The sequence below is a fragment of the Peromyscus maniculatus genome, chromosome 5, assembly GCF_049852395.1.
Source record: "Peromyscus maniculatus bairdii isolate BWxNUB_F1_BW_parent chromosome 5, HU_Pman_BW_mat_3.1, whole genome shotgun sequence".
NCBI classification, from domain to species: Eukaryota; Metazoa; Chordata; class Mammalia; order Rodentia; family Cricetidae; genus Peromyscus; species Peromyscus maniculatus.
Window position 1 is genome coordinate 123,937,926 of NC_134856.1, and position 23,962 is coordinate 123,961,887.

General features: G+C 44.2%; 1 protein-coding gene across 13 annotated transcripts in view; it reads left to right on the top strand.

Annotated features, from left to right (window-relative positions):
* The window catches only part of Phactr1 (phosphatase and actin regulator 1), a 474,687-nt gene that overhangs the window by 268,910 nt on the left and 181,815 nt on the right, over positions 1–23,962 (top strand). For all 13 annotated transcript variants that reach the window (XM_076573230.1, XM_015991023.3, XM_076573229.1 and 10 more), the window contains one exon: positions 15,423–15,587. In XM_076573230.1, the coding sequence (XP_076429345.1) occupies positions 15,423–15,587 (165 nt within the window). The remainder of the gene's footprint in view (positions 1–15,422; positions 15,588–23,962) is intronic.

Sequence of the window (23,962 nt, forward strand, 5' to 3'; positions counted from 1 at the left end):
ACTGTATTTTAGAGTTTAAAGAAACTCTGTAGTTATAGCTAGAGAAATACCAATGCACGATTTATTATACTTAATATATGAATTTGTGTGAATTTTATTATAAGTTTATAATAATTGTTAGGCTCTTAACCTTGGCCAGAGGTGGGCTTCTGTAATATACAGCTCTCTCAGTAACACATATTATTCCCACTTTAAAATGAACAAATTTGCCCTTACTCATGGATCTCATGTCTGGTCACTTCAGGACCAGGTTTGTCAGTTACCATTGATGTTAGGTGTGTGTGAGCCATCTCCAAGCAGATATGAAGACCTTAGATTCTCTCAGAAGAGCAGGGAGAACCCAGTGGGTCCTCAATCCAAGTTCACGATAGCTGTCTTTTACTGCTATATGAACACTTGGGGACAAACAGCCTAATAGATAAAGCAGCTGTGATGTGGGTAACTGGTCTACCAGAGGAAGGAAGCAGAGAGAGTTGGGACATAAGAGCCATCCCTGATGAGTCTGGGTAAAAATATTGAGTCTGGTGGAAGTTAGAGGAAAGCTGGCCTTGAAAGCAAGCAAGGGATTTCTCTCTGAGCAGTTAGGCAACAGCCATTGGCAAGATGGAGAAATGAGAAATGAGCAAGACCCAAAATCATTCACTTCAAGTAAGCAGTTCACTTAACACTCTTATAAGCCGTTTATTCATTCAGAACACTCTCCCATTCTCCCCCATGCTGTTATCATCTCCATGTGATAAATGTGATAAAGACCAGAGAAGTAACTTGACTGGAGTTATACAGCTAGCAATTAAGAGAGCCTTCTAGGCTAGAAGTATGAATTTAGAAATACTCAGATTACCCATTTAATTAAAGCCATGGGAGTGAGTAAAGTAGCTGAGGGAGAGATAGCCCTGGGAGATTCTGTGATTTAAATCAAGTCCACAGAGAAGGAGAAATGCTGTACGTAGCCAGAGGGGTGTGATTGTGCGTATGTGCTTATACGTATGTGTACTTGTGTGCCTTCTGATAGACCAGCTTCCATTAAACGAATATTCAAATGTTGGAATGGAAGTCATGAAAGGATTTGGATTCATCACAGACTGAGAAACAGCTTATAAAAGTGTCTGAAATTCTGCCAGAGAGAAAGAAAGATCTGAACATGTCAACACTCTGTATATACTGAAGTAAGTTATTTCCTTATATTAGGATTAAGTCCAGCTACAGAAAAGTAAAATAAAGTAGGGATAATATAAGTTAGATAGGTATTTATCTCTCATATAAAAGAAGTGCAGAGGTAGCCAAAGTTGCTCGATACAGTGGCCCACAGGATGTTACCTGGTCACTTTCTTCATAACCGTGAAATGATTCCTGCCCTCCTTCCTGCATGGCTGCCATGTGCCAACCATTTTATCTCTGCTCTAGGAATCTTCAGATGGGAAAAGAAAACTGAAGTGTCTTGTCTCTTCTCTTTAATTAGTCTTATCTGTAGTCATTCAAAACCCTTGGGCTCATATCTCATTGATCAAAGGTTGATGATAGGCCCACACCTATAGTTAGAGGATGATAGGAAACCATTGTTGAATGGGCAAAAATCAATTTGTGTTCACTAAAAAGGGAAGGAAAAGGGATTTGGCAGGCCATTGCCAATTTTTTCTTTGGTAAAGAGAGTATGATGTACTGTGAGAAATGGGTCTTGGGTCTCAAGAAAATTACCATACAATCCAAAGTATTCTGACAAATCAAAACATTTTACTTCTGCAGAAGGGTGTGTGGCCCCACAGGAATCAAACCCGGTGGGAGATCCCACTCTTGTTTTTAAACAATAAACGGGACCTCCTTTGGCTCACTCTGAGTGGTCTGAGTTTGGCTTCACATTCCTACATGATTGGCTGATTTAAAAATGACACAGTTGAGAAGCAAAATGCAGTCTGGGGCGCTGAGTGTAGCCTTGAGCATATAGTTTGATTTCAATAAGTGCTGACCCTGGAGAAATTTGAATTTCTGTCAAGTGACCTCTCCACAATTTTTTTAAATGGAGTTCTGTCTGATTTAACTTTTTGATGTTTCTTTTGTGTTTTCCAAATATACTCATACCACCTCTTGTTGGCTTATTATAAAGAGACTCCAGGGGTATCATAACTACCCAAGTGCTTAACAATGACAAAACACTACTCAGATGGTTGGTGTCAGCTCTCTGTTGACCCTCTTGCATACTATAGGCACTTAAGTATGTTGTCATTGAGAAGGCCTTGACAGAAATTAATCCATCTCACCCAGCAGTCGGGTCAAAGGTGGGAACTGTGGCTGGGTGAGAATGCTATAGCACAGGTCTTGCCTTTCAGAGACTGGAACCTGACTCTCCACAGCCATTTCCCAGCAGCAGGCATGGATATTTGATGAGCTCCATAGGACAGCTTCCCACAGAGAGATCACCTGTTCTCTACTGAGCTCTGTACCTGACGGAAACTCTTTTCCAGAAGATAAAGTAGAAACCTCATCAGGAAAGACAGCTGTGTGTGTCGTTAGCCCACCTGGTCCTCACTGTCTTGACTGGCTAGGAGAATAACAAGGATGTCAGGCAAAGCCAGACTGATATCCATCCTGGAGGCTGTGTTGAAGGGAGAGACTCTGCCGTTCAGACAGTAGCTCAGGAACCCCTGGAGTTGATGCAGTCACAGCGAGACATTTCAGTCCTGGAGTTTGCATGTTGCTTGGACAATCCCAGGCATGAGTCAGACTCGGTGAGTTTTCTTTTGTTTGTGTGTGAACATAAGTCTTGGGCAGTCAGGGATGCCTGTAGATACTGATGGTGTTCTGGAATTTGGAACGTGAATTGAGAAACAGTTGATGGCTTTGGTTTGAATAATGCCCTTAAAGATCATTCTGTCTCACAAGGCAAGGGTTTCAGTCTTCCAGCATGTAGATACTGGATAGGTGTTCCTGTCTTTCAGCATGTAGATTCTGGATATGTGGTTCCTGTCTCTCAGCGTGTAGATTTTGGATATGTGGTTCCTGTCTCTCAGCATGTAGATTCTGGATATGTGGTTCCTGTCTCTCAGCGTGTAGATTCTGGATATGTGGTTCCTGTCTCTCAGCATGTAGATTCTGGATTTGTGCTCTCAGTATTGTTCCTCTGAAGATGAGACAGTGTTAGCTTATTTTTTGGTTTCATTTTACAAGTTGAAAGAATAAGGATTCCTTCTCTTTCCTCAAAGTTGTTAATAGTCCCACATATTAAGTTGTCTAATAAATGCTTAGTACATTTTTGTCAAGCAAGTGCACTATAACCTCTGGCTCCACAGTCCTCATAAATACCAAAATATTTGCATATTTAAGTCCCTTATATAAAAGGGCATAGTATTTTCAAAGAGCCTACACAAGGCTCTTATATGATATAAATCATCTCTAGATAGCTTATTATATATAATAGGATGTCATTGATGTGTAAAGAGTCATTATATTGAATTACTTATGGACTAATGGTAAGAAAAAGTATGTTTGTGTTCAGTAAAGGCACAAGTCCTTTAGAATACTTGAAAGTTATTGACTCCATATGTGAGGCACCCATAGATACAGAAGGCCAACTATACTTCCCTCAACTATCCAGAAGCTATGAGGGCAGGAGTTGTGACAGTCAGCCTGTTCTTTGCAATGTCCATGCCTTTTTCCCTGGATCCAGTGTCTTATCCTTCAGTGCTCAGGCATCTTGGAAAGAAGAGATGGAAATGCGGCTTAGTGATATAGCACTTGCCTAGCATGCATACAACTCTGAATTCCACCCAAGCACCACAGAGATAAATAGTCAATCATAAGTTTTGGAAAGAGAAGAAGGGACTGCAAGCTCAATTGGAACTAATTTAGTTATAAGTCTCACTAAGCAACTTAGAGGAAAACTGCAAAGATGTTCTATCAATTAAAATACCATATTGCAACAAAATAGGAAAAGGTGGTTGACAGATTGCAAGCCCAAATTCTAGCAAAATTCCCCTTGAGCAACTTGTGGGGGAGTCCCAGGTGGGACTGTGCAGTTCACTTAGCACTGAATCTCTGCAGAATGGAAGGGTTCCATTTCATAGTCATTAACTGTGCTTTCTGATGCCCTCCAGCTAAGACAGAGTTGCTCCTCCCATGCAAACCCCAAGAAGGCTCCCTTGAAACCCTATGTGACTGTAGTTAGGGCAGCAGGCATAAGCAATCAATAACCAAAATATGGAGCCAGACAATACTTATTGATCACCTATTAAATAAGTGCCACTTGCAGTTTTACATGCTAATATAATGATGATGCATATAATCAGGATAATAAGCGTCATTATTCCAATTTTGAAGTTAAGGAAATATAGTTCTGAGAGGATAATTTGCACAAAGTCTGGGTGCTAAGTGATGATGGGTACTTGCAACTTTGATGTTCAGAGTTCAAATTCTGAGGTCCATATATTTAGTCATAAGAATTTAAAAAAAAATAAGCACTAAGCTGAAGGTAAATTCATTTTTTTTTTTTACTTTTTGTAAAAGAAGATTTATTTATTTACTTTATGTGTCTGAGTGTTTTGCCTGGATGCATGTATCTTCATTCAGTGTGTATATGAATGATAATTGCAGAGACCAGAAGAGGATGAACTGACTTATATCTGGTTCTAAACTGCCACATGGGTGCTAGGAACCAAACCTGGGTCCTCTGCAAGAGCATCAAGTGCTCTTAACTGTTGAGCCATCTCTCTAGCTCCTCAAAACTTCTTGTGGGGAAACATTAACCAGTGGCTTGTCTTGTTGATAGTGTGTTAAAATTCTATCATCCTCCATGCAGAAGACTAATTAAAGGTCAGTAGAGAGGGACTATAGGACAGGAAGGAAAGGACATTTGCTTCTGAGAACGGACTAAAGACTCACTGCATATATTCTGAGACAAGGGAAATAGAAAATTCCTTGTACACTTCTTAGGAAACAAACAAACAAGGTTTCTTGTCAAGATGAGCCCAGTTAGAGCTATTGATAGTAACTGAAATACGTACACCTGGGAAGGGAAGAAAGAAAATTAGGCTATTTTAGCAATACTCAATATCCTGGCAAAAAATATCCTTCATAGAAATCTTGTTTAGATTCCATGTAGTCACTACAAAAATGATAAATGGCACTGGAAAACTGGTCTGGGAGCTAATGGGAACCACATAAGGAAATTGTCATCCATCAGGGGACGAAAATGAGAACTCAGAGCTTAAGAGGAAATGAACTAAAAAAAATGGTTCTTAAATGCAATGCAAGCTTTCATGTGATCCTCTGGCATCTTCCCTCCACAGACAGGCTAATATCAGGAAATCTTGGGAAAGGCTCAAGGGAGATACAATGCCTAGGAGTGTATAAACCTTGACAAGGTCAATGGCAAGAAAGTCTGTTTGCAAGGGGCTCACACAGCCAGGCCTAGAGCACCTTCCAGCCGTTCTCATAACACAGTGTGTGAGCCATGATGAACAATCTCTAGACTCATGAGTCCTTTGTATTCTTTTAATTGTGTGTGTGTTTGTGTGTGTGTTTGTGTGTGTGTGTGTGTGTGACCTTTTATGTGACAGTCACAGGGAAGCTTGTTGTCAGTTATTTGCTTCTACTTTGTGAGTTCCTGTAATCAAGCTCCAATCATCAGGCTTGGCAACAAGCACCTTAATCCACTGAGCCATTCACCAGCCCAAGACAGTGATTTTAACTCCCTGTATAAGTTGGCACATTCTGGGGATGTCTCCTGGACTCCTCTTTGTCTTCTTTCTTGCAAATGTGTAATGCAACAAACAAGACATTATTGCATCATTTGGAATACTAGGGCATAGAAGACCTTCATAATGTCCCATGAGGAAACACCAATCAGTCAGATTTGTAATTGACTCTGGGTACCAAGGGTTAAAGAAAGCTTAAAAGATTTATAACAGACATCCTTGGAGCCTTTAAAAGGCTAATTTGTAATGTGATGTGATGTATGCTAGTCATAATTGAAGAGAAATAAAGTTAGGAAAAATTATTCCTATAGGATAGAGATGTTTTGCAGATCTAATGAGATAGAGTGAGAATCTAATACTTAGAATGAAGCACCATGTGAACACTGGGCATTACAAAAGAACCCCCAATGATTTGAGGGGTCAAGGCCAGAAGACACGTGAGCTCCTTATTATGCACTCATGTTCCATGTTCAGCACTTCTAACACAGGAGAGGAATCAAACCTTTTTTTTTTTTTTGTCAGCTGAGGATTTATTGGTGTAAATGCAACCATATAAAAACACAACCATATGAAAAACAGTCACATTGTACCCTCCCATCCCCCAGGCTCAGCTCCTGAGCCCCCTTCTGGAGGAGGGCCAGCCTGACACCTCCTCAGGGCATCCGGAGCAAGAGGGCTCACATAGCTGGCCTTGAAGTCCAGGTCCATGGGAAAGTCCAAGTCGAGATTGTTTGTGGCATCGGGGCTCATGCCAGAGGTGCCGAAGGTCTCCTCGCCAGTCTTCACTGTTATGTAGTCCTCCATGGAGAACATGGTCTGCTTCCAGTGCGTGTGTGGGGACTCAGGGCAGGTAGAAAAGCCAGTCCTCTCGTGGCATTGGTGCTGCATGCCCGTGACAAATGGCTGGCACCTGTTGGCCTCATCGTCTCAGACTGGGCCACTCTTTATGTGACATTCATTGAGCACCAACAATATAACGAATTCGGCTGGGCGGTGGTGGCGCACGCCTTTAATCCCAGCACTCGGGAGGCAGAGGCAGGTGGATCTCTGTGAGTTCGAGGCCAGCCTGGGCTACCAAGTGAGCTCCAGGAAAGGCACAAAGCTACGCAGAGAAACCCTGTCTCGAAAAACCAAAAAAAAAAAAAAAAAAAAAAAAAAAAAATACAAGATCCACTGGTGGGAGAATGTATATGGTTTTGATATGTCTTGCTTCAAAGACGTGGCCGTCTAAGAGCCCTTGGTGGATGTGGTGGACCTGAAGCAGCTGGTCACTAATGCCTGCCCCATAAAGGATATGGACTTTTATACAGTCAAGGTAGAAGACCTGACCTTCATCTCCCCCTTTAGCCTACAAATGAAGAGGAATGACTATGTACATGCATTCGAATCAAACATTTTAACCAGCGTTTCAGATGATAGTCTTACATGTGGTCAAGTTTGAGGTCTACTGGTTAGGAAAGTCTAGGCACAGTTGAGACCATGCAAAATTCCTATGATTCCCCAGTACACAGGCAAGTGGTAAAGGAATAAAAAACTTCATCCCTGGAGGAGCTGCTATGGGCCCTGCTGTCTACCTGGCACCAAAGGAGCCTTTTCATATTCCAATGGCCCTTCCTAAACACATGCTTTCTACCACAAAGGAAACTTTCAGGATATGCCTGCTGTGTTGATTGCATTTCCACTGGTGTGCCAAAGTACCTGAGAAAAGTCAACTTAAAGGAGAATGATTTATTTGGCCCCTGGTGTCAAACGCTTTGGTCCATGGTCACTAGCCCCATTTTTTGAGTACCTGCCACAGCGCATCAGCACGTCACAGCAGGAAGCACATGGTGATCGTGACACTGCTCACCTCACACTGACCAGAAAGCACGCAGAGAGAGAGATAGGAAGGGATAGGATCACAAATGCCGCCTCCAGGCGTGGCCCCAGGGTCCTAATTTCCTCCCAGTACGCCTCACCCCTTGACAGATTCACCACGATCCAGAAGGATCTCCAGCTGATACTGGGCCGTAAACACATGGCCTATGGGAGCGATTTGACCCAGCTCAGAACACCTGGTAATCCTTCTAAGTTGGCACTGGCCCTGTTTTACAGAGAGGACGCTGGCGGAACTTTCTCAAGATTGCATAGTGAATTTGGTTTGTGCTATACACTTGGGGATTTATTGCTTAGGAGACTCTCAGCGCAGTTGAGATTGTGTACAGTTTTAAAAATTCCATGTAAGAGAGAGCCCTAACACAGCCTAACCTAACTGGAAAGGGAGCTATTGACTCAGGTGAGAAAGGTGTCCAGGGTTTGAATAATTTTCAGGTTCTGCTAGATCCAAGGTTCCATGTGACATAACAGTGTCTTGTCACCCAAGTCATCCTCTGTTAGCTTCTCCTGTCTTGACTCAATTCTAAGGCAGCCTCTCCTCTCAAAGGAATAGGTAGATCACCTGCAATCTGAGCTGTGGGACAAGGGTTGGAGAATTGTGGCCCTGAGGATCAGCTGCGTGGTTTTATAAAGGAAGTTGTATTAGAACACTGTGTTGCCCATATGTATAGGTTGGCCTGTGACTGCCTTGGAAGGCAGTATCAAAGTTGTGCATTTACAATGGAGACTGTCTGGTCCACGAAGCCTACAGTGTGTTTACTGTCTGGCTTAATAGAAAGAATTCACTGACCTCTGTAGGAGAAGCCCGCCTTAGCTGAGGTTTGACTTGACTCTGGAAAGCACAAAGAGTCCACATTAGTTAAAGATTGTCCGTGGATTAACGCATGCTTTACACGTTCGTTCACGAGTTAAACAGACAAGTTCTATTCCCAGGTCACATACATTCTATGGATCAAATGAGTGAGAGCCTGTTGGGTAGGATTCTGTACTCATTACACATATCAGTGGTTGAAGGTTAAATTCCTAGAGCTGAAACCGGAATTTCTCTGCTGATAACATCTAGGCATCTTGATAATTGTAACACTGAGTCTGTGTAATTGGAGGTTTAAATGGAACCTAGTTGTCTGGGCTGTTAGCTGTGCTCTGCATTCCTTGACTGCCTGTGATCATGGTCTAGAAACAGCCTCATCATTCCAGGGCCCCACTTATGAAATGAAAAGTAGTTGGCATAACAGGATCGTATCTTCTCAAAGCTGATGGACTGTTTTGTGACTTAGAGGTTCATTCACTATTAACCAAGGCTGGAAAAAGATCTTTCAGTTCGCAGCTCCAATGCTGACTATGGTGGTGTAGCACGTCTAGTCTGTAACTCCACATGAACCTTAGTCTGTCTATTAACAAGTTCCTGAATGGAGTCTCATTGCTTGGTCTCATCCTTGAGTGAATCCCTGGAGGTAGAAGGTAACTGGCCAGCACAGGGCCACATGCCTACCTCTCCTGTTAGGATTAAAGCCGGATTCGTCTCGAACCCTCAGAAGGAAGCCTTTGTCACCTGATAGAGGCTAAAAAGAACTCACGTCCACCAGTATCCACCAGGTGGTAAATTTGAACCCACACCATCTTGGCTTCAAAATGAACAACAGCCTTTTCACTGTCCATCATGTATAGCATTTTCTAGATGAGGCAGGTTCAAGCTTATTTCAGTCTAAACTGGTACCTTCCAGTCTTTTAACCATAGTTCAGAGCAAAGGCGCTTGGTAGAGAATGCCGTACAGCCCCTAATGCCCTGGTGGCCCAGTGTGGGCATCCTGCACAGAACCTACAGACAGGTATGTATGCATGGGATGCATTTTAGGTAAGACTGCACTCCTTTCCCCATGCTCGGTTCGAACCTGTTCGTACTGGCATCTGTTTTGTAACCTTTCCATGCCCAGAAGCCCTTGCTTTCCTCGTCCCTAAAGCCCTCCCACGGCTTGGTCAGTGACACGAATTTGAAGAGCCAGACCTTCACACAGTGGGGACATGTTTTAAAAAGAGGCATGTTTTAATTAAAAGGCACATGTTTATTTGCTTCTGAGCAGCCCTTGCTTCCTATCCATTAGTCCCTCCCAGGTGTACAGTGGGGACACTGTGCGACAGAGCCTCTGAGAGCAGTGTGAGGGGTTCAGAAGGTGATGGAATACAGGTGTCTAGCTCAGGGCTGGCACGGATGCAGTGGCTAAGTGGCAGCTGTCGCTCATACTGTCGCCGTCACCGTCATTCCTAACATCGTTGTCATTGTGTTTTCTGTCGCTGTGGCAAATACTTGAATCAAATCAACTTACAAGGAGGAAAGGGTTTGTTTTGTTTTGCTTTTATAATTTTATGCATATATACAATTTAATTTGATTAGCTTTACTACTAATTACTCTATTTTGCTCCCTCCCTCTCTGGCTGAATGCTCTTTTCCTTTCCAAGTAGTCCACGTCTACTTTAGCATCTCTTTTGGTGACCGGCCAGCTCTAATGAGAGCTACTGGCATTAACTTGGAATGTGGGGGGGGGGGATGTTGAATGGAGTACAGGCAATCTACCTGTGGTTCTACCACCAAGGAAAGTGACTCCCCTGCCCCAGCAACCATTAACTAACTGCCCATACCTTCCCAAGGAGGCAGAGAGCTCCGTGAGCCCATGCCTACCCATGATGGAATGTTGATGAGACTGATCTTGTGCTGGTCTTATCTGGGTAAACAAGAGGGAAGTTTTAATTTGGTTCATGCCTTCAGAGATTTCATACTCATGGGATTCTGTCACACTGGGCTTGTAATGGTGGAGGCACAGAAAGTCTGTTTACTTCATAGCAGCCAGGAAGCAAAGAGGGAGATGGGAAGGCTCTGACACCCTCTTCAAGTAAAAACTCCCAGAACCTTTCTCTCACTGTGCCCTACCTCTGACAGGTTCCACCTTGTCCTAAAAGTGCCATAGTCTGGGACCAAGCCTTTACCATATGGACCTTCAAGTGACTTCTCAGATCCAAATGCTGAAGTCATTGGTGGCATCATCATTATCATCATCATCATTATCACTACGCCATCATTGTTGTTTCCATCAGAACCTAAGGGGAGAAGTGTCCTATCTAGAACAAGCAACAGAAAACCCTGTTCAGGTTTTATTTTGGATCATCCACTTGGCACACAGAGACAGCCTCTCAAGAGGCCCACATGTCCCGCTCCTTCTGTCTCTTTCGTCTCCAGATAGACATCAAATAGCACAGACCACGGCTTCCTTCTGACCTGTGGCCCAGTTGGAGGCTGTACAGTTTCTGCCCACTAAGCCATCAGGGCCATCCTTAAAGGGGGTATTCTGCTATTGTTTTCTTTGTAGTTTCATACATATGTACAGTGGAATTGAGATCACATCCATCCCTACTCTTCCACTCCAGCTTCTCCCATACCACCCCACCTCCCCTAAATGGGGCCTCTATATCACACACCCCCACGCCAAGTTTCTGGGGACATTACAGAAGAAAGGGCAGAAAGATTGTAAGAGTCAGAAGTCCAGGGGGACTTCTGAAAAACAGTGTTATCTGGACATGACGGGGCCATTGCGCACATGAACCCACTCACATAGCTGTGGCTACCTGCCCAAGACCAAGCCAAATGACGTTCCAGCTTGGAGCGGGGAAGAGCTCATGAGGGGAGGGGCCTCTTGATAGCCAAGCCACCCTGAGAAATGCAATAGTAAGGGTGCCAGGTGAAGTGCTGTGCCTACCTACTGTCAGCACATGCCCACAGAGTGCCCTGGGTATCTGTGGGCAAGGGGTTGGTCACAGCACCAGCACACACAGATGTTTTGGGTTCACCAGGACCACAACTGTGCAGAAGTCAAATATGATCTTTCCTGAATTTCTAAGTAGAAAGAAGAACAGCATCTTCTAGCCACTACCTTTGAGATTGAGAACAGAGAGCTTGATTTGAGTAAAGCAGCCTTTCTGTGATGTGTGTTAAAGGAGGCTGATTTCAAAAGCACTTCTGGCCCCCACCCCTTCTCTTCACCTTGCCTTTATCCCATTATCTCTCACATCCCTGCATCAAGAGAGTACTTGATTCTGAGCTCTGTTGTGTTTTGTTTTTCTTCCTTTTTAAACCGTATTCACAAGTTGGCCTTGTGCCTTCCAGGTTCATTATCTGATGTCAGAGCAGTCAGGTTGAGAGCTAGCCTCCATCACCATATGAATAGGTGAAAATGTAATATGAGTGATTAAAATATAAATCAATTAAACCGAGTCGGCTCAGCAATCTCCTGCATTTATGGGCTAAGTATCTTGTTTAATAATACACTTATCAAGGTTTCATTTAACTAGGCTTATAATTATGCCTTCATAATGCTGACTCCACTCCTTGCCACTCTGGGTTTATAAAAGCAGTTCTAATTGATTGCAATTATTTTAATGCAACAATTTCTGAATTGTTTTTATCCATTGCTTAAAGATTTAGCTGAGAACAGCTTTGGCCGTTGTCTTATTGCTGGGATAAAACACCATGACTAAAGCAACCTGAGGAGGAAAGAGTTTATTTTAGCTCACAGTTCCTCGTCACAGTCCATCACTGAGGGAAGTCAGGGCAGGAACTCAAACAGGCCGGGAATCTGGAGGCATGAGCGGCTGCAGAGACCATGGAGGGGAGCTGCTTACTGCTTCTATGTCCAGACCTAAATCGTGTCAGCGATTCAACCCAGCTGCTGCCAGTGCAGAAGCCGCAGCTCAAGCAGCTGGTACTGTCTAAAGAAAAGGAGGTCCGAGTTCACTGTTGCACCACAGCTTATTTGCCCATCTAGTTGGTCTCCTTTTCATTTTTATTATAGCCTGCTTTTAACTTCTTTTTAATTCCTACACCCTTCTTGGTTCTCTGCAATGCGTACTTACCAGAAGCCTCCTGAATCTTCGTCTTCCCTCAGCCTCCAGTCTGCCTTTCCCAGTGCTGCTGGAGGAATCTCCCTTCTGCCCACGTCTAATCTGATGTGAGCCTCGGTTAAGACTTTCAACAGCACAGCGACTTGATGCTGAGCGCTGCTTGCTGACCCCTCCTCCTCTTCTCTACCCTAGAAACCCCATTCCATAAACTTCTCACCTTCTTCCCCATGTCTCCACCCCTCACCTTTCCCGGATCTGGCAAGTAGTTCCCCAAGATCTTGGGCTATAAAATCCAACCTTTGCAAAAAAAGTCACATGATCTGGGCCCAAAGTCTCTGACCTTGAGCTGCCAATATCTTCTACTTTTTCCTTTCCTCATCAGTGTTCTATTTAAAGACCTCACATCGTCATGATGAAAACCCCAAACTTTAGTCATTCTTACTTCATTCGGTATGCCCCTGGTTGAATCACATCTGTTATTTCTGAATTTCTGGCACTGCCTTACCTAGGAACTCCTGATTATTCTCTTTGACACCTGCTTCCTTATATTCCCATGTGTCCTTCCTTGTCTGCTACAGTGATATTCCTAAGAAACATCTGATTGCCACTGTATACTAATAGTGTTAGCTTTTGTGTTATTGTGGCAAATACCTAGAATAAATAGTTTTTACGATGTATTTTGGCTTGTAGTTTGGAGATTCGGGTTCGTGGTCAGCTGCCTGGGTCGCTTTGGGCCCACAGTAAGGCAGAATGTCTGACAAGGATGTGTTATGGAGCAGAGCTGCTCATCTCATGGCAGCCAGGAAGTGCAGAGACAGGGTTAGGAGGGGCTCTTGAGGACGTGGTCCCAGTGACTGCTTCCTTCACTTAGGTCCCACTTGCTAATTTCCAGCATTTCCCAATGATGCCATCAAATTAGGAATTTGTCGATAGACTCATCCACTGATGAAGTCAGAGGCCTTAGGGTTTACTCATTAAGAGTCCCATTTATAACCACACCCTCAGCCATGGGCCATGTTTTCAGATCTCTTGGGTGTATTTCTCCTGTTACTGGATGCTAAATTAAGCATCCCAGTAACAGAAACTTTTGAGGGGCACTTCTCATGAAAACACATGACAGCCTTTACCTGCCAGTTAAAACCAAGCCCCTCCTCTGAGGACTTTTGATGTCCTTTACTAGATTGCACTAATTCTTTGGGGCTTCCTCCCCAAAGCATGTATCTTCTAGCATCTTCTATACCTCAGTCTCAGGGCCTATTATCTACCCTATGTCCTGGTATAACCTCACCAGTCAGTATGTCCTTCTGTTCTGAATACTGATATAGCCCCAGTCTCTAGTAGAAAGTGAGTGTTTTCTACACATAGTACTGTTGGGTACCCTTTTAAAAATTGCCATACTTTCCCTTCTGATTCCGAGACTAAAAACCCAAATGCATAATAAAACTCTGTCAGGAGTTCAGGCGAGCTGGTTCCAGACTCCTCCAGTAACAGTTCTCCATGATGTCACTGCTGGCTTCAGTGCCTTTATGTTCCAAGATGGGCCATGTTTTCAGCCCTCTTGGATGTGTTTCTCCTGCCGGGCATCTACTTCTCTCCATTTTTTTCATGGGAGAAAATTGCCTTTCTCTATCAAAACCTAGAAGCATGAGCTCTCTCCAGGGCCTTCTCCAGTACTGCGAACAAACATCGCACTCTTGGTTTTTAGGCTGAATGTTCCTGTTGTAGTGTTGGACACACTGACCCCTGTCTCCTCTGCTCCTCACACGTGCTCTCACAATGACACCTCGTTCATCTTTTTGTCTTCCCCGGAAGTGACCCCAGTGTCTGTGACAGTATTGAGAGTTTAGTTGGTCAACGGTGGGAAAGAAGAGCCATCTCTGTGTTGAGTTGTGTACAGATTGTCCCCAGCTCTACGTGGTTAGACTTTGGGGCTTTCAACTTTCCGGCGGTGTGAAGGTGACTTGGGAAGAAGAAACAGGGCTTTGCCTTTTTAATTTAGCTCTTTTCCTTGGCTCCTAATGCTGGGTCAGGTTCTCTCCGGCAATGTTCACAGCATCAGAGACCGTTTCTAGGAAGTCAGCCACAAGGGGAAAAAGCAGTGTTCCGCCATTCTCTCTATGGCTAAGCAGTAAGACCTAGTCGGTCACATTCAGTCAGCGTGTCTGGGAGTTAATGGCATTTTAATTAGTGACAATTTATCAGGATGTAACCCCACCCTCAGCCTAAAAGCACCTGTGGTTGAAGGATTAAGTGTCCTCTTTATTTCAGCATGCTCAAACCATTGCTGTCTTCACACCCAAAGCTGCACCTCTCCACTGTATTCCTTGTGTTAACAATGAAGGATCCATTCTGCTGACCTGAATCTGGGCCCTTCAGGTCACTCAGTCAGTCATATGACCTATGAACCAGAACAGACAGCAGAGGAGTGTTTTCTTATTCTCAACAAACAATCCTATAGAGGTTATATCTGCCATGTATTGGATGAGAAATTACCACACTAATAGTTACACTGACTCTCCTGTGAGTCTTCAGATGGCCTTTGGGGAGTTCTGTCATCTGCCAAGTGACCGCCTGATGTCTTCATCCCCCTTCCCTACCACCTTCGCCAAGGCTGAATAAATTTGACTGGGATGGTGGTACATGCCCATAATCCTAGCTACTCAGGAGGTTGAAGCAGGAGCGTTGCTTGAGACTGGGAGACTGGGGCCAGCCTGCATGTAACAGTGAGAACCTGCCTCTTTAAATATAAGCAAATTCAGGAAAGGTGTTCTAGCTCTCTAAGGGTTGGCTGACTGTCCCCAAGCTTTCAGAACATGTCGGTATGACTTCCATTCCAAAAGGCAAACGGAGCTCAGGTCACGTGCTTTCTGTTATCTGTCACCATGGAAAAGGCTAGCCATCTGTGAGGCTCCCATTTTAACACTTTTCCCCCCTTCTCTTTATTTCCATCGCTTTCTTGGGAAAAACAAGCTGAGGAAGTGGAGAGGCTGGCGGCAATGCGTTCTGACTCGCTGGTCCCGGGGACGCACACCCCACCTATCCGGAGGAGGAGTAAGTTTGCCAATCTGGGAAGGATTTTCAAGCCTTGGAAATGGAGGAAGAAGAAAAGTGAAAAGTTCAAGCACACATCAGCAGGTAAGGTGGCTGCTGGCCTTGGTTCTCATTGGCTGTTCACTGAGATTAACTCTGCATCTTAATTTGGAGGATTTGATTAGCATCAGCTGTCTGACCCAAAGCAGAAACTCCAGCCTTGGAATTGCTCTCGCTCTTAATAATTCCTGATATGATAAGGCATGGCTTTTAAGTCTCAGCTGCTGTCCCATCTCTCATGAAGGTTTTTCTTTTCTCTTGTTGGCTATTTTTTTTTAATTTAAAAATGACTGCTTTTGTTTGATCTATAAATGATCTGGACTTGGAATTCCACCTTCTCTATAATTGAATACTTTCACTCCAGCCCTGACAATCCATTTCTTATTATTCACCCTGATTTTCACTGTTCCTGTAAAAGTCAACACGCGGCAGAAAATGACTTATGTACGGTCGTTGGCAGATAAGATCAGGTCATTTCATGGAGGAAGAATCATGAATAAATGATTCCTGGACTAGGCAGAAAAACAAAGAATGGAAGTGAATCCTCTCTGCAGTGTGAAGTTAACCATGCGTCTCATAGCCCTGTGGCCAGCTGGGAAATATTGGCGGTGATAAGCTCAACCACAAGGCCTCATTCCTGGAGCCAGACGATCTGGGTTCAAGTCCAGGTTCTGGTACTTGCTGGTATAGCAGCTTGCTTATTTTGTTTACCTGTCCCTCAGCTTCCTCATCAATAAAACAGGAGGGTAAGAATCAGTACTTTACATGATTTTTTTTTTTAATTTGTGGAGAGCTAATGAGCAAAGCAAGTGGCTGTTTTTTAAGTACATGAGGTTGTGGAGAGAAAAATGTGTAGGGAATGACAAGGATTTCCTTATCCTGTTGGTTCTGGAGGAGATGACAGAAAATCTGTGCAGTTTGGATTTGGTTTTGTGACAGTCTTGGGTTGGTATACCAAAACACGACCCACTAGATGGCTTAAACAAGAGACGTTTATTTTTCACAGTTCCAAGTGAAGTTGCAAACCATGCTATTTCTTTTGGAAAGCTATTGGTGGACTCATCGGTGGTCTCCATCTTGCTGCACTCCCATGGACCTTCTTCTTTCTGTGCCACAGAGAGAATGCTGTCTGGGTGTCGCCTGAGGGAGGAGCTTATCAGAGGCTCCATGCTCTTGACCTCATTTAAACCTAGCTAGTCTCCAAAGACACACATCTACCTACAGTTCACACTGGGGCTTAAGGATTCAGCATATGACCTTGAGAATATTACAAGTTAGTGTATAACCCTTTGTTTCTCTTTATGGATCCCATCACTCCCTGGGCCCTCTTCCAGGCTTTGGTTTTCTTCTTCCACTCCCCAAGGTCATTACCTCCTCTATAGCTTGGGCTTCTGCCCTCTGCCCCACTCACAAATGAAGTTCTTAAGAAGTAATTGGCTTCTTGTGCCGGAATGTCCATCAACAAACCCAAGAATCTCCAAGCCACGCAAAGAAACTAGAGTAACAAACAGGAAGATTTTGAAGTGAGCGTGGTTCTCTTGATAGACACTCCCAGGACCTGCTCCCTGAACATCGTAGCCCTATAGCTCTGATTTTCTGGTTTCTGCAAGGAAAGTGGGCTTGTCGTTTATGAGTTTCTAAATTATTGCCTCTCTGAGGCAGTCCCTTCACTCCGACTCTGCCTTCTCCTCCCTGTGGATGGAAGCAAATAGGATGGTATCAGATAACTCATGAAATATTCAAAATCCGAAAACTTTGCATGTAAAGCCATTTTGAGAAAAAAAAGACTCCCAGGCTATAACCAGGAGACCCCCTAGCTTTAAATTCTTATCATTGTTCTTATGGTGGCCACCATGACCAGGCTGTTGGATCTGGCAGCTAAGAATGTCATTTATATGTGATTGCTGTTTCTTTTTAAAAGATGCAGCTCCTAAATGGACATAGTTTCACACTGCCCTCTAAATATGTATCTCTGTGCCTGTGAGGCCTAAGTGTGGCTTTCAGACCTCACCAGAGAAGTCACACACAATGTTGTGACTTCAGAAACTCCCAAAGATCAAAGTGCAGAGAATCAGTGTCTGTGGAGTGCTCCACCATAAAGGATCATCTGTATCACACCTCTTTACCCCAAACCTCAGAGAACCTCATGGGAGACAGGACAGAGGTCCAGGAGAAGTGAGGTGAACCGGCCTCCTCTGTATTTAACAGTTCATGTACACATGAGCTCACAGCAGCTGTGGTTGCCCACAAAACACCTTCACGAGGTCAAGCCAGTCAACATCCCAGCATGGAGCAGGGAGGAGCCCATGCCCATAAAAAAAAAAAATGAGAAAGAAGTGGAGAGGAAACCTAAATGAGATGTACTCTATAGGCAACATAAGGCAGAAGACACGAAACCGAAAGGAAATGGAAGTGTCCTCTGAGGGCCTGTTGATGGCTGTTATGGCTGAGGAGTTGGTTATCTTTAAGGTTGCGACCCCTGGTAGTTGTGCCCCAGGGGATGTCTCCTAATCCACATGTATATGAGCAGCACAAATTAGACTCAGTGAGTTATTATACAAAAAAGAGAGAGAACATGAAGTTAGGGAGGGATGAGGATTGACGGATAGATCTAGGAGGAGTTATAGGGATAAGCGGCATGTGATAGGGTCAAAATGCATTATAGGCATGTAAGAAATTCTCCAAGAATTAGTAAGAATATTATATCAATAAAAAATAAAAAGACATAACTCCTGGATTAGAAAGTAAAGGGAACACTCTAGAACATCTTTTTACCATAATAAATGGATGAGCATACTACATTGCTGAAGCTATTCTAGTTTATTTTAAATCCCATGTTTCACCCTGTAGCATCCCTTCTTCTTAATTGGATTCCAAAATGTTATTTATTACTTTTGCAGAGGAAAAACTTTCTGGGCTAGTTCTTAGCCCAAAGGGATAATTTGACAAGATAGGTATAGTCAACACAATGAATTGTATCCCTGAATATAATTAAGCATGTTGACTTTCGTATGTTTGAATAAGTCACATATACAAGAAATACACAAGAGGATTCCTAGGTTATGAGAATGTGAACTGGTCAGCCATTGTCAGCTGGCATGCATAAATCTGTCGTGTATGTGTATCCTATTAAAGAAAAGACATTATTCAGTTACTCTTATTGAAGCTGGTAAGACCATCACAATAGGTAGAGTGGCCTTTGCAGTGGGGTCCTTCAGTCAGGGAGAGAGTTCAGATTTCACTCTAAGTCTCGTACACCCTAGGAAGCTGAATGAGGGTGAGGAGAGGCTGAGTGGGTGGGCAACAGCTAAGAGAAAGCATCTTCAGGATAGGAGAAATCCTGACTTAATCAACTTAAGTCTTTTTTTTTTTCTGAAAACAGGACAGGATTATTGGTATAGTATAGGATAAAGAACCCTGCTGGAAACCAAGATGGGTCATATATTAAAGGTGGAGGATTCTAGCTTAAACTGCATGATGCAGAGAGGAACACAGGAATCCCAGACCTTTGCCAGTCTCCTCCTTTGCTTCCTGAGCAGCAGGAATGTGAACAGGCATCCGCTGTAAGCATCTGCTTTCAGGAAGCCCCCTGCCCCCATACTGTCCCCACCATAACTGACCTCGTCCCCTCACTGTGAGCCTCCTCTGAGCTGTCTCTCATCAGGTGTTTGGCAACGGCAACTAGGAAAGGGACTAATACAACGTGATAACTTTTTCCAGTGGCTTTGGTTATCCATCACAGCTGTGGATAAAGCTATGGGAGCTATCCTGGGTTGGAATTTTGCCAGTTGAGTAAAAAGAGAAACAGGAAAAAGGCAAAGAAAAAAGAAAGGAGAGGAGAGGAAGGAAAGAGAAGGGAAGCGAAGGGAGGGGAAGGGAAGGAAAGGGAAAGGGAAGGGAAGGGAAGGGAAGGGAAGGGAAGGGAAGGGAAGGGAAGGGAAGGGAAGGGAAGGGAAGGGAAGGGGAAGGGGAAGGGGAAGGGGAAGGGGAAGGGGAAGGGGAAGGGGAAGGGAAAGGGAAAGGGAAAGAAGGGAAAGGGAAAGAAGGGAAAGGGAAAGGGGAAGGGGAAGGGGAAGGGGAAGGGGAAGGGGAAGGGGAAGGGGGAAGGGGGAAGGGGAAGGGGAAGGGGAAGGGGGAAAGGAAAGGAAAGGAAAGGAAAGGAAAGGAAAGGAAAGGAAAGGAAAGGAAAGGAAAGGAAAGGAAAGGAAAGGAAAGGAAAGGAAAGGAAAGGAAAGGAAAGGAAAGGAAAGGAAAGGATTTTTACTTATGTCTAAGATTTCCATAATAAGGCACCGTAAACTCAGTGGTATAAACCCATGGAAATGTGATGGCTCACAGTTCAGAAGACCAAAGTCAAGACACTGGTCGGATTGGCTCCCTGTGGCGTTCTGATGGAGACATTCTTCCACCTCTGTCCCTCCTGCTGCTGCCTAGGCCAGCATTGTTTGGCCCATTGCTGTGCTCTGTCCCTACCTGTATCTCCATCTTTTTCCTTTATGTCTCTCTGGGTCTCAGATCTTTCCTCTTCTCTTACAAGGATGTTGGATTTAGGAAGAACATTTAGAAATAATCCCATTCAAAGATACTTCTGAGCCAGGCATGGTGTCTCACACTTGTTAGCACAGTACTAGGAAGACCTGTTACATAGTGAGTACCCGGCCAGCTCGGCCTGCACAGTGAGACCCCATCTCAAAACAACTGCGTCAACAAAAACACTTAAACTTTGTTACATTTGCTATTGGCTTATTTTCAAGTAAGTTTTCATTCATGGTCGCCAGGAACTTTCACGTGTCCTTCAGAAGGTAACAAGGGTTAAAACATTTAGATTAGAAAAGAGAACTCCAGTAGATTGTCAGGAATTAGAAAAGCCAATAAACTTCAAATGCCAGTGAGGTTAGAGAAGAAGTAACTGGAAAGACAGGTGCGCATGGAGACAAACCGCAGATCCTCAAGTAAAGGATCCTCAAGATGCTACTACATGGAAACGAAACCCAGACTAAAACGGTGGCAGAGGCTTGAATGCCTGCATATCTTATTTGTAAGCTTCTATGTTGACTTAACTTTGTCATTGTCAATCATGTCGGACGGGAAACTTTCCCACGCAGTTTTCATATTAAACTACTGAACGGGCAGCTTCTCTTGGCAATTCTCCCTTCTTTTTCCAAACTGAGATGTTTCCGGTCTCTGTCTTTGCAAGCGACTGAAGTTCTAGCACTTAACTGGGTCATAGAAATCAAGGGTTGCTTCCCGGTCCCTCTCTTCTTCTGTTAGCAGACACTCCTGATACAAGCGGTGGCACACTAGGACAGTGACTCCCAGACGGTAGTCACTGCTTGCCTGTTTCCCTACCACCTGTGAGTCACACTGGCACTCAGCCCTACCCAGCTGACAGCAGTATGACCGAGCCAGAAACAGTAGCACTCCATGGGTGGGACACAGAGATAATCCACTTGCTTTTGCACATGGTTTTTCTGTGTCAGACAGTACATATAGAACAGGATTTGTGGACAGGCTATCTATCATAGGGACTCCCATAAGCAGAGATCACCGGCTTCTCCTTGGGCTCCTGAGCCCAACATTCATTCTGCTGAAACTGCTTCTTATCCTGAAAGCCTCCAGCACAGCAGCAGCAAGCTCTTAACCGTGGCCTGGGAGGCAGTGACTTCATCTTGTTCCTGGATGCCCCTTGTCCATGAAGCCAGGACACCCATGACCCAGAGCTGCTGCTGACACTACAATCCCTTTCCAGCAAGCCCATAGCTTCAGATAAAACTCCTTGGATAGAGAAGACAGTCTATATTGGAATGTTGGGTTGTGGCTCTGAACCTGATACTATAGGCTTCTGGGCTCTTCTGGAAGTCTGTTCCCGGCGCTCAAGATGGAAAGCCCCTGTGCTAATCTTAGATGATTAATTCTTCTCTGCGAGAAATTCCTAGCAAGCCACATGATTAAGGGATGTACATTTGCTGTTCTTGGAGCAGAGAAATGAGAGCTAAGACTGTGTGAAGGCTTGTCTTGACATCCCTTTGTTGTGCGGTGTAGCAGCCCATGGCTGGTAGATGGAAGCATCATCCTCTTCCATAACGGCAAGATGTGCCTGCCATGTGGCCAAGCTCTGTGGACTGCCACTGGTGGGAGTTGACATCTTTCTCTGATGGCTTGAAAAGATGAGACCGATGGACAACACTGAGAAAGAGAGCCAGCTGTGGGCCTTAGCACCCTCATTTCAGAGTTTCTCAGTGTCTCCATTTCCCTGACAGTAATGGTGGCTCCTCTTCCTGAGAACCTAGGTTTTTAGACTTCTATAAACCACAAGAAATTCAAAAAGGATCCCAACTTAGCATGCTTCTTTTATTTATGTGCAGGCCATTGTCCATGAACTTTGAATAGTAAGGACAAGCATGAATTGTACCCCTCCTTCCTCTAAAGGTCGTGGTCTTAAGGGAAGAGCACATAATTAGGCTAGCAAGTGTGGGAAAGTATATGTGATGTGAGAGGAGATGCACAGAGCCTCTGAGCATGCAAGGGAGACAAGCTGCATAGTTAAAAGTCACAAGGAGAGTGTTCTGGAGAATTGGATGATTAGCCAGGGAGTAAGACAATGAACACAAGCAAATCTTCTCTCCTGGCCAACAGAACAGAGTGGCACAAAGCCCAGAGAAGAGAGAAGCTTTAAAACCTGTAGCCTCCAAAACAGGTTATGGTTTGAAAGGTGTTGTTGGCTTAAAGAGGGTCTGAGGGGAGAGGAGAATGGGATTTGAAGAGGTGGATGGGAAAAAGTGTTGAATACTGATCAAGCTATGTTAAGGAGCCTGGGCTTTATCCTAAAGCAGTGAAAATCCTGTGAGGACTTGGGGAGACGGCTCAGTCAGTGAAGGACTTGCTATGCACACATGAGGCCCTGAGTTCATGCCCTAGAGCCCACACTGCAAAGCCAGATGTGGTGGCACCTACAGTCCCATGAGGCAGAGACAGATAGATCTCTGAGGCTTGGTATCCAGCCATCCTGGCCAAACTGGAAAGCTCCAAGGTAGTAAGAGTCCCTATCTTAAAAAGCAAGGTGAGTAACGCCCTAAAATGACACCTAACATTGGCTTTTTGGCTTTTGGTCTATGCATGTGCACACACACACACACACACACACACACACACAAACACCTGCACGTACCTGCACACCCATGCATGTGTGCTCATTCAGCACACACACACAACCTCTCAGAAGACTGCACTGCAGTTTTTAAAAGGTCAGTCTCTATACTATGAGAAAAGCTTGGCATGAAACCAAATGTTGTTTTCAAGTTTATAATGTAACAACATTTACATATATGTTTGTAATGAAAGAAAATTTACTTGGGACAGAATTAAGAAGACACCTCCTTAATGTCACATTAAATGTCATATATTAATTGTTCCTGTTGATTCTGGTAGCCAGCAAACCAGCTAGCAGTGGTGGATTACAATGTTGGCGAGAAGGGAAGACAGACTAGACTGAAATAGTGACAGCAGCAGCTGATGACTGTGAACAAACCAGAAGATAGTTAGGAAAGAAAATGAGTGATATTGATTATAGATCAGGTATGGAAGAAGGGGAGAGTGAACGCCCCTTGGACTTATTGCTGAGCAGTTAGATATCAAGATACCGTTCCCTATGTCAGAAATTCCCAAGAAAAGGCTACTGGGCAGAATGGTATATTTGGTAAAATGTTGACTTTCATGTGTTTTCAAGGCATCAGATGGAGGGTACACTGAAGATAGAAACTGGGAACAGAAGAGATCTGGCTGAAAATGTAGATGGGAAGTCATGGACACCTGGCTTATTCTTGGAGCCATGAGATATAAACTAGAAAGTTGTTTGGGAAGCAAAAGGAGGTGGGAGCAGCACCCAGGACATCTAGCCTGCAGGTCATGGGTGACACCAAGAAGGCAGACAAGGCTTGATAAGAAAAAGAGAAAGCCAGGAGGAGCTGGTGGTGTGACCAAATCAGAACGTGAGACTTGAAAAAAGGAGAAAGGTCAACGCTACTGGTCCTGACAAGATGGTCCCTAGACCTGGGAGTATCTGCAAAGCTCACTGACAACTCACCATGCATGTCTTTGGAATAATGGTTCTGAGGAAGCCATATGGCTGGAATTTAGAAGCATACAGTTGACGAGTAAATGCAAGGAGAGGAAATAGATTTTAAAAGTTTGCTTGAGCAGAAGGGGGAGAAAGAAGACATGGGCATCAGAAGGTGTTTTTGTTTAAGGTTGGTCAGATTGTAGAACTGCACAATTGGCTTTCACGAAGTGTTCGTGCACCCAAGAAAAATGAAACATCCACGGGATGATTGCAAAGCTAAAGAAGTAACATTGCACACGTCTTTCAGCCATGGCGATTCTCATGCTTAGGAAAAACAAACATACATGTAAGTGAAATGTCG